Genomic DNA, 11295 nt, shown 5'->3' on the forward strand with positions numbered 1-11295 from the left:
TTATGATTTACAGAAAAGGACCCTTTAAGACCTTTTGCTTTATACTCAGATTACTGTGTGTGCTGAAATGCATCAATTCTGTTTTAGGATTTTGATATCTTTTGTTGGAAAAAAAAAACAAACAAACTTTCCTATATATGTTCTGTCTTAAAGAGGTATCGTATTCCCCTTGATAAAGTAAGTATCTTCAGCACTTTGTCACCGTGTGATAAGAAATGATGTGTGGCACTGAGGAACATGGTTAATGGGCATGGCAGTGATGGACTGAGGGTTGGACTGGACGGTTTTTTCCAACCTTAATAATTCTACAGCGTAATTCTGAGTTCACCATGATCCTTTCAGCAAACATTTTCTCATTTTATGACAGTTTAAATAGAGAATAGTGGAATATTAGAGTCCGAAATCAGTCAATTCTGTACTTTACAAGGAATAATTATTCTTATGTTTCCTCTGAGAGATGAACATGAAACAACTTCTATTGATCCAATAGCTCTGTGGTGGGTGTAAAACTGTAACATCAGAATTACTCAGTGTGGTTCATTTATAACAGAATGCTTCTGAATGGCACAAGACAAAACTGAACAGGTGAGCTCTACGTTCTCAATAGTTTTACACATTTGTTCTATCACGTTTCCTAGAGCGAAGTGTGAGACAGCTGCTCACACAGCAGTGGTGCTGGCCCCAGGTAGCAGAGCTCTCTTCCCAATGCACACACTGGCAGAGAGCAGTCAGAAACATGAGCATCCAAGCAGGGTGTGAGGGCCAGCAGTGAGGTCAGAGCTCTGGAACACACCGATACATCGCTTTGTTACTGTCAAATAGGCATCTGTGTGTTTCCACGGTGCTTCAAGACTACACGGGCGGGCCCACAGCACTTGTCACAGGGAGTGTGGGGCTCTGCCAGTGTGAAGGCTGGAGCCAGGAGTGGGATTGAAGCATGGCAGGCAGGCCTGGCTGCTATTCAGCATGGGAATGTAGACGGGGCTGCTGCCTCTTGCTGTCCCTCTCACGCCCTCATCCCCCTCAGGGAAACATAGCAGCATTAACCTCCAGATGCCTCAAATAAACTGGGCAAAATATTTGCCTTTGCAGCAGCTGACATGAAGCGCATGCACTGCGCAAAGCATGGCATGTACTAAGCAAGGTTAAGCCCCAAAACTCGGAACTGTTTCCAAAGCTGCAGATATTTTATGTGTGATTGTACTCAGATCCCACCCACTTAACGAAACGCTGTGAGGGCTGGGAGAGTTAATCTGAGCTCTGTAATACTGTATGGGTAAAAGCCTCTTTCATGTAACCACATTAATGTACTGAGCTTGGAATTCTTATAAATCCAAATTATTACAAAGGAAAGGGTTTGGTGTTTGGCAAAACCACAAAGCCTGCCATTCACTTGCATTGCTTTGCTTTACAGTGGGCTTCAGAAAAGAGCTCAAGGCACAAGGGAGAGCCTGGAATACATTGAAGTAACTTAAAGAGAAATTCCCAGAGATTTAAGGTTCCTTTATCCAACCCGCTCTCACTTGCTTTTTTGTTCCTCTGTCTAACTATTTGTTAATGGTTGTTTCTAAGTTGCACCACAAGTCTCCACAGGCACATCATCCTTCTATGGGATCCCTCCCAGAGCAGGTTGTGCTCAAACCCAGGTAGAAAACAACAATGTCAAATAACCAGAGGTGTCACATGAGCCCAACAGCAGCCTCATCTCCTTTTCTAAAACCTGATTTCCCTGAAGCAACTAAAATTAGACTTCTGCAGGCAGATGAGGTTTTAGCAGGCCTGGAGGAGGAAAACTGATATTGTAGTCCTGCTATAAACTCCAGACACTGAGCTACATGTTTGTTTGTATAGCCTCACTGAACACATGTGAATTCAGACTGCTTGTCATCTTTACTGAGCAACCAAAGGCAAGAAAACAATTTTGACTGCATTCCGTATGGGGCAAAGATGAGAAGAGGAGAGCAGAGGTAAGGCTGGCTGCGGTGTGGACCTGCGCAGGCTTGGGTGTAGGGGGCTGATTCTGGTAGAGGTGAATATCTTGGGTATAAATCCTTCCTGTGCTTGGTTGGCTTAATAGTCAGCTACCACCTAATCATACGGGAAGGATGAAAATACTATTGATTGAGGAGGTGCAAATCTATGCTCCTTAAAAACAGCTCTATGGATCTGACTGGTTTTTTGCCCTTTGGGATCCACAATACCCAAGGTACAAAAACTCCATATTTGTTGCTATTCAATTCTGGACATTAGTATCGTTAGCCACAGTCAATTAAATGAATATGGTCTCTCGGATTGTTATATTTCATTATTTTGTGCTGTGTAGGAAAGGCTTTGTGCCCTTTCAGAGAGCAGAGGGAATAATGCAGTGAAGGATCCTCTTCTTTCTCTTCCTCCTGGGGTAAAACATTGTGTTTGTTCAGAATTCCTAGTTGGTTTGTAAATGGAGCGTGATGTGGATTAGCAGATCAGTTGCCATGGTGTTGCACCTTTGGGTCTGATAGTATGAAACACAAGCTCTAAAGGCACTGCACAAAGCTGCTGTGCCAGTGCCATGGAAGTAAAACAAAGCTGCATATTATTGCAAGAAAGCAGGCAGTGCTAGGGCTGCTAGTTTGCTATGCGGCTGGTTGTATATTATAAGGGAAAGTGAGATGGAATTTTTACAAACAGTACACGTTATGCATTGACAGCCTTTTGCATAGCGCTGCTGAGCAGTATCCAAGCTACTTGCTGTAAAGAAAAATGCCTTGGTACAAAGGGATGTATGCAATGGCCTCTTGTGGGAGCCACTGGGCAGATCCTTACTGCCTCGTGGTGGTCTCCTCCCAGCTGCCCTTAAAACCTCACAGAGCTTACAGATGCTCCCACTTATGGCTGTGTAGGAGCACAGGTACCTAAAGGTGCCTGCAGGCAGCTGAGGAGGGCTGGCTTGTTGAAAGTCTATTCTAACTCAGTTGCATCGTGTGTGTAGACTGTTGTGCTTACCTGTGAGGTGGGATCACACTTCATCCTAACACTCTTAGCTGTGAGAATCAAACCTCTGTGATATGTTACTTCCCCTGTATGAAAAGGTGGAAAATCCTATCGCCCACTGTAGTAAATAATGCAGGGCAGGCATGTGTTGTAGGAACTGCTGTTCCTTTTCTTGTAGGATGAGAGCGGGATGTCTAAATGAAAAAGCAGGACTGAGGAAAACCTGAACTATCTCCATCAAAGTATACCACGGAGTTCTGCTTCAGTAAGTGGATGAAATGCCTAATATCTCAAACCCCTCCTCCTCCTTCGTAAAGCAATTTGTCTGTGTCAAAGAAAAGATGCTTATATGGCGTAACGATGTGTCTGAACGGAGACAACTAGAAAGTCAGCCTAATTCCTTCTGTTTTGCTCATGTGCTGAGTGTAGGCTTATATGGCGTAACGATGTGTCTGAACGGAGACAACTAGAAAGTCAGCCTAATTCCTTCTGTTTTGCTCATGTGCTGAGTGTAGGAAAATAGATAGTTGGAAAAGTCTTGCAAGGTTCCTGCAGGACGCAGGGTGCTGTGGTGCCTTTGGCCCCCAGTGGGCAATGTGAGCAGGCAGGGGCTGCGCCTGTGGTCTGGGCAGCAGATGGATGGTGCAGCTGGGATGTCGCTGTGTTCCTACTGAAATGCTGTAGCCACTGGCAAGCATTTGTTATCTTATTGGCCGTGGGTAGATAATGTTTTCTAATTAAGTGACAAGAATATAGGTCCCTATGCTGGAGACGTTGGTACTTTTAGTTGTTAGCAAGTGGAGAACTTTAGAAAAAACAACCCAAAAAAAGGCCTGTTCAGTGCATGTCTCTTGATATTCTGTATAATCCAGATGCAAAATGAGAAGAGTATCTCACTGTAAATGGGGATGCAGCTTTGGTGATAGCTCATTAGCTCAGTAGAACATCACTCATTTCCAAAGCATCCTTTGGGAGAAACTCGGCTGCTCTGAGTCTCTTCACAGTTCTCACCTCATGTCTGTCCGTGTTTGACCTGATCTGCTCTGTGGGAATGTGACTGGGCTTGTTCTGCGTGTGATCAATTTGTGTGAGCAAGGCAGCTTTGCTAGGGCAATGCAGCGAAGTCTTTGGGTTGTATTCTGGTACCCAAGGCTTTTAGCTGGGCAGTTTCACTGTACCTTGAACCTGCTACATAAATCTGTGGTTATTTATTTCCTGCACTGCCCCGGTCCCAGCACCTCTCCAGCTCTTGGCAGCCACTCGCTGCCGTGCTGTGGGCTCTGGGGAGAAAGGAGTTAGGCGAGTTTCCAAGTATTATTAAAGTTGGCACTTTATTGGGGGGTAAAAGGCTAAAAATGAAAAACTGACAAAGCGGAGGGTCGAGGGGCTACGAGGGCCGAGGCTGCGGCGGGGCGGCTCGGCTCAGCCCTGCCAGAAGCCGGCGAAGAAGGTGCACAGCGAGTGCCAGCGCTGGGCGCAGTAGGTCTCGGCCAGTTGCTCGGGGGAGGGCTCGGCGGAGGTCGGGCCGGGCGGGATGGGGCCGGGCGGCACCAGACGCAGCTGAGCCTCGGGCGGCGCTCGGCCCGGGCCGCAGAAGCGGGCGCTGAGCGGACCGGACTCGGCACAAGGCCGGCGGCGACGGCGGAGCCGGGCGACGATCTGCCGCCAGAACTGCCGGCTGCGAGCGCCGTAGGCGGGGCAGCGCCGAGGTTCCCCGCGGTACGCGCAGCGCTGCTCCGCCCCGCGTCCCGCCGGCGGCCGGCAGCTCAGCCGCAGCTCGCTCCCCAACGCGTCTCGGCGCACCTCCCAGCGGCACCGGTGCTGCTCCGGCGTGGAGAACTGCCCCGACGGCGCAGCCTCCGGACCCGGCCCGTCGCCCGCGGCTCCGAGCGCGGCCAGCGCCAGCAGGACCAAGGGCAGCCTCATCTCTCAGCGCCGCGGATGCCTCCTCCGGTGCCTCGGCGACGGCGCGGACCGGCAGGGGACTGGCTGCATGCCCCGCGCGCTGCGGAGACACGCGGCTGTCGGGGGGCGGCCGTCCCGCTGCTGGGGACCGCGGTCCCGGTCTCCCCTCGCCTCCCCTTCCCCCCCCTTTCTCTGGCAGCTCGAGTCCGGCCGGCCGGGAGCTCTCAGCATCAGGGCTGCCAACCCAGCTGGGGAATGAGCCGCTCTCCTCGCGTCTCCCATCGCACCGCTGCCCCCCCTTCCCCCGCCGTGGCGCTGCTGATCCCCAGCCTCCCCGGGAACTCACGGTGCGCGGCGGGCAGCTACAGGTGCGGGGAAGGCGAGACGACCGCTGGCGGCGGCGGGGTGTGTGCGAGGGTTATCAAGGGCCGGGGGCTGCTCCCCCTGCTCCCACTTCCCCCCACCCGCCTCCCTGGACACCCCTCCCCAACCACCGCCCCCGGGGACACGCGGGGCTGCCCGGCAGTGCCCGCCCCCTTCGCTCGGGGTTCCTGGCGCTCCGGCGGTCAGGTCCCGTTCGGCGGGCACCTCTCTCGGAAATGGTTTTGCCTTTGGACTGAGTGGGTTTAGAACAAGAAACGAGTTACCGCTTCAGAAGAAGTATCGAAGTGGGGAATTCTAGGACGGTTGTTTTCCTTAACGTGGGAATTTTATATGCGCGCATCCCGGCGTACACCTGCACCATCTTCTCTCCGCCGGTGGGGCGGTCCGTGAGGCTGCCGGCGGAGCTCAGCCCGGCTGTGTCCTCGCGGCTGCGGGTAGCGATAGCCGTGCGCGGCCCGAGGGGGACACCTAGTGACACACCTGGGCTGTCGCGTCTGTGGGAGAGACGTGAGGCTGCAGCCGGAGGAAGCGGTGCCCTTGGGAGCCACCTGAACGCAAGGCACGCAGGTATCGGCTTTCACACATCGGTTATAGGGCCTCGTGTGGCTGTTTGGGTTCGTTCCCTCCCTGTCTCTCCTGGGCAATCTATGTCTATACCAGCTGGATCCAAGGGAGCTTTGGTTGTCTCCAAGCCTGCCTTGCGGGCAGCTGCCCTGGTGGCTGAGAGCAGGGACCTGGCTTGGAGCAGCAACGCTGGCAAAAGCACGCTGTAGTTACCCCGGGTCTTCAGGGGTACCAGCATCCTCTAATTCTTCCTAATAGAGCTGTTCTACTTTGAACAAGTGCTGTCCAGCAGGATTCGATGGGGGAAGACTGATACTGACTCTTTTAAGTCCTAAAAAAAAAACCCACCTTTCTGCAGAGATTGAGCACAGCTGCCCAAGGTGTAGGGTGTGGAGTCCTTTCTCCAGTTCAGGGGAAGACTAGGGATGGGGGTTGCATTTCTCAGCAGCGTTTAATACTTAAAGCATGGTGACATTGCTCTCCCTATTTGATTGTTTTGGCAGTAGGAAACAGCAGGGGACAGAGGGTCTTGATAAAGAAATCCAATGACAGTAAACCATAGGAGAGGCTTTACAACAAAAAATCTCAAGTAGAAGCCAATAGCTCCTTCTTTCCTGGAATTGTGTCCTGCAGAGGTAGGTATGTACAGGACTTAGCTGCTGTTAGCTGAGCACAGTGCTCTGCTCAGCATGCTGGGTGGTATAAATCCCTTTCATGGGCACTAAAGGACCTCCCATGGACTGCAGGTGAAATCTTGGCATTCAACCTAGGGATATGGGTACCATGAGGCACCATAATGCACTGCATTGTGATAATTTAAGATCCTGTGTGGCTCCAGTGAGCATGAGGCACATCATGTGCCTTAGCTTATTTGACCACCAAACCATAGTGCTGCATTCAGATTAAGGTCTGACCACCTATAAATGTTATATTATATTACACTGAGCTCCTTGTCCATTTTCCACGTTCTTACTATCACTTATGCAATGTGAAATGGAGTTCTCTCACATTTGAGATCACTTTTAAAGCAGGTGATCTTAAGTATATCAGATTTGGAAAGAAATAACTGATTTAATGAACACTTTACTGTTGCTCTTTGCTTTGGACAGCTTTAAGTCATGTACAAGTTATTAGTGATCAGGAATTGAGGAAATAAAAGGAAACAATGAAAAACTGCTTAAACTTCCCACATGGTAATTTTATCTTCCCTGATGTTTTTTGCTGTGTTCTCCTGGTACATGTTTGCACACTGTCCTCCATTTCAGAAGCTCAGTCCGTAGCTTTAATCACAGTTATTTTACCAGTGGGTAAATTATCCTGTTTTGTTGTTGCTCTTAACTCTTTGGACAAAAAAAAAAAAACAACAACCCGGTTCTTCCATTTATAAGTGCTTCTCTGAGGTCAGAGTGGAGGCTTTGTCTGGGTTTTCTGCCTGTCTGTAGGACGATTCTTTTCTTCCTCACCAATAAGATTCCAATAAGTTCAGCCTTTCATTAAAGAAGCCTTAAATATGCTCCTCTTTCAGACGTGTTAAGCTTGCCATGCTTATTCTTCTCTTGTCTTGGAAAGGAAAACTTAGGAGTTTTTGTTTTTTCAGATGCGTGTCAAAGATTTATTGTCACCTTTCAGAGAAACAACACAACCACTATTTCGTATCTTCATTCCATAATTAATGGACTGACCCAGGCATTGACATTGCCCCTTGTTGAGCTTGCTGTTCTGAAATACCTTCACCACTCCAGGCGTTCTTATTAGCTGATCAAAATGCATCTCAAGACACTTTCTCTGTCTGCTTTCACAGTGTGGTGGTGATTTTCATTTCATGATTTAAATGAGAAGAGTCAGCTCAGAGTAAGAGAGAGGGCTAAATGATGCAGATCAGCCATTAAAAAGGTAATGCAGAATATTTGTGTCAGATGGTGTGTGAGAGCAGTTTTATTCCAGACACAGCAGGCTTAGTGTGAGGATAGCAGGCGGCTGTTAGTGTAAACCCTGGTGTGCGGCATGAGCTCCCCGTTCTCCCTCTGTGGGAGGAAACACGCACGGGCTGCCAAGAAAGCTCAGGGGTGGGATTTCTTATTATTCTTTGTGTGAAATGTGAGGAATTTACACATGCTGAAGATGTTGGTTTAGAGGGTTTCGTGAAAAGAAAAAGAAAAAAAAAAGAAATCTATCATAAAGCCCTTTGCACTGATGCTTTTCAGTGTCAGCACCAGCCCAATGGTATCAGTGGACAATAACCATCCTTTAAACTATGCTACTTAAGCAAAAAAAGAGGGTACAGAGATGGCACATCCAGCAGGAAGGCTTGCTAAAATGAAGTATGTATTGAACTTTTAAATCAAGGATGTGTTGATGGGCAGCAACCAGTAGCCCTCACTTCATTTTAGTTAACAGGGAAAGAGTGAAAAGTCATGGAAAAAATATGATAATATTAAAGAATTTGGAATCAGGTTAATGGGAAGGCCCATTCCTGCTGATAACTTGGAGGAGAGGAAGAATGCTTAGGATAAACTGTATAGGTTATTGTCACTGTCTTTGTGATTGTTAGATGTTTATGGTATGTGAAAGTATAAATGCAAATGGTAAATGGAAATGTTAATGCTATAGGGATGTGGATTATTAATGCTATATGGAAGTGGAATTATTAATGTTATGTGCAACTGTAATTCAGGGTACACTTGTTGAACTTCCTATATTTTTACCCACAAAAGATGGAAGAAATTACTTGAAATGGAGACATTTTGCATTTGATAGGGAAGAGAACATACATTCTCCATTGGCAGATTCACACAGATGTCGAGTGGCTGAAGATATTTCCACTATCCTCCGTACGTTCGAGTGAATAAAGAAATCAGACCACAAGAAATTCAGCATCCTTCCTATCCTGCACTTACCTTGTAGATTTTCTTGGTTTCAAAGCTTATTTGATGATTTAATGACAAGCAATCAAACTGTCATTCAAATCAGCATGATGGAATGTAAATTTCACTGCAGGCAAGAGCAAGGTTACACAATGGGAGAGACAATCCTGCTAAACAGGCACTTATTGATGGGTTCCAAAAACAAACTATACAGAAGAACAAGATAGGGGTCAGGATGAGCAGCTGGCTGAACTTCTGCTGAATGTGGAACAAGGCAGACAAAACTCCAGGAAAGGCAAAGAAGAAATATGCTAAGTACAGCCCATTGTTTAAGACTGTGCCACGACTTTCACCTTGTGTACTTATTATGCTTCCAGCAATGACACTTGTTTAAAATGCAGAAACACCCACCTATCACCTAAGTGTCATCAGTGATGCGCTCTTCTCCAGCCATGAAAGAAGTCAACTCTAGTCCTGAAAAAGGTCATTCTAGGCTGATAACTAAACCACACGTAGGAGAAAACAGAACATCTGGCCAGAAGGATGAAAGACCTCAAAGTGTAAAACTGCCTATGAAAACCTTAAACAAAATCTCCTGACAAATGCATTTATTTCTACTTAGGAAAGAAAGCCAAATTTGAGAGATGGTCAGATTATTCTATGTAGCATTTGAATGAAGAGGTGAGAAAGAGGATGGCAGTGTCAAGCATGAGCTGATGAGAAGGATTAATTCTCATTCAGGAATATAAAAATGCAGCAGACACTGATGATGCTGTTGGATCAGGGAGCAATGGAAGAGCTGCATAATTTGATAGTCAGGCTTGATTGCCATTTGAAAGTAGGTGGAAGATACTACTTTACTCCAGAAAGGATATAATAACAGAAGAATATAAGGGCTACAACTCTTCTCAAGTCTGGAAACTAGAGAAGCAACTTGGAATGAGAATTTGATCTTACAATTCAGGATGTATGGAACTGAACCGTGCACGTTCCTCTTTTTGTGTTTTTAATGAACAACATAAAAATAAAAGTTTTGTTAATTATCTATAAAATAGATTGTTATTACTGCACAATGGGTAAATAGCAATCAGTCCCTAGAGATAATGTTCCTGTACAGGGGAGGCAAGACAAAAATAAATAAACCCTTAACCACAATAAAATCCAAACCCAGTTTAAGAAAGCTTGTATTTATTTCAGCCTCAATGGAGTCAGTTTGAAACTGTCAGAGAGACACTGTACACCTATATACAAATTCAAGAACATGGAGTAACTGTTACTTTTTATTAACAACCAGTTTAAATAATATGATAGAAGTATGTCCCTGACAAAGGGGGAACAAACGTGCTTCTTCAAGGTTTTTTAGCTGTTTTGGATCTCAGCCGTCGCTTGATGATCAGATGATCACTTTCCTTCTTTTGTTCCTCAGATTCCTGAAGAAAACATTTCAAAAGTTACTCATCTTTTTACACAAGTCTGACAAGCTCTTCTTGACCCACGCAAACATATTTCTTCCCCTAAATGGATTTCAGAATGGAATTTGCTTATTATACTTGTTTTGTGAAACATGAAGCGTTCAGAAAACATTTTTAGCCTCAATCCCTGTAGCTATGACTTGCCCAGAATTTTCAGTTCTCGGGTTCAGTTCCATGTTCTCAGAACTACAGTGAGAGAAGAAATTGTCTCATCTTCTTCATCCTCTAACAAAAAAAATAACATTTTGGTTTCTGCCCCTATCATTCGTCAAATCATCAAAAAATTCAGAGGGATATTACAGTATGGGCAAATGATCACTATGCTGAACAGAAAAAGGACTCTAATATAATTAAAAGATGCAGTTCCAACAGAGCAAGAATGTTCTTAGCACAATAGCTGCCGACAGAGTCATGAAACTGGCACATCAGATCCTTTGCAAGTTGGCTTAGACAGGAGATCATAGTTTAAGCATACCTAAAAAGCTGTCTAAGTTGTGCTCTAGAAAAGCGTGTAGTAGAATAATCCCACTCCAACACACTGAAATTATCTATGATTCCAAATTAGAAGACATCTCCGTGATTGCTACATCACCTACTTAGTAAACTGTAAGCCAGCCAAACACAGAGATCTTTGAGGACAAAATAAAACAGAACAGCAGGAAGACCAACAAGAATGACTTGGTAGAATAAAGAAATACCTCAGTACTTTCAACCTCCTCCTGCAAATAGATGAAACCTCCAGTCTGTTTGGACTCCTTAGTAGTTTATTTTAAGCCAAGACTACAGTATAATCGCTTACCGAAGAAGCAGGTATATCTAGAGGGCCAGAAACGACAGTGGAATACAGCTTCCTTTTGCATCGTTTTGGCTTGGTCTCTCCTTCTTCGAGACTTTCAGGTTCGTTTGATTTAGGAGAACTTACTGCTGACATCAGCTTCTTGGCTAGAAGAAATTTGTTTTGATACATAAACCAATCAACTTACTGGTTTTGTGAGTCTTTAAATCACTGAATGCAAAAAAAGCTTCGTAACAAACTTGGTTTATAAATGACACGTAAAATTTAAGTGAAAATACTCAGAAATTGTATTTGTTCATCGAGGTTCTTTATTGCTTCTATAGCTGAAACAGTTTTA

At 45.9% G+C, this 11295-nt stretch overlaps 1 protein-coding gene and 2 long non-coding RNA genes across 3 annotated transcripts; 1 reads left to right on the forward strand and 2 right to left on the reverse strand.

Moving 5' to 3' along the window:
- Positions 1–4285: 4285 nt before the first annotated feature.
- FGFBP3 (fibroblast growth factor binding protein 3) lies at positions 4286–4924 on the reverse strand. Its single transcript, XM_032445517.1, has one exon. The coding sequence runs from the start codon at positions 4897–4899 to the stop codon at positions 4396–4398; it is 504 nt and encodes a 167-aa protein (XP_032301408.1). The 5' UTR covers positions 4900–4924; the 3' UTR covers positions 4286–4395.
- A 363-nt stretch (positions 4925–5287) lies between these two features.
- On the forward strand, positions 5288–10676 carry LOC116653616. The gene is made up of 2 exons (XR_004307776.1): positions 5288–5829; positions 8613–10676. It is a non-coding gene; the product is annotated as an uncharacterized LOC116653616 (long non-coding RNA).
- LOC107315943 lies at positions 9862–11287 on the reverse strand. Its single transcript, XR_001556125.2, has 2 exons — positions 10962–11287; positions 9862–10120 (listed from the first exon to the last, which is right to left on the reverse strand). It is a non-coding gene; the product is annotated as an uncharacterized LOC107315943 (long non-coding RNA).
- Positions 11288–11295: the final 8 nt, after the last annotated feature.

This window comes from Coturnix japonica, chromosome 6 (genome assembly GCF_001577835.2).
Source record: "Coturnix japonica isolate 7356 chromosome 6, Coturnix japonica 2.1, whole genome shotgun sequence".
NCBI lineage: Eukaryota > Metazoa > Chordata > Aves > Galliformes > Phasianidae > Coturnix > Coturnix japonica.

Coding starts and splice junctions, on each gene's coding strand:
- FGFBP3 (XM_032445517.1), bottom strand. CDS start 4,899: ATGAGGCTGCCCTTGGTCCTGCTGGCGCTGGCCGCGCTCGGAGCCGCG.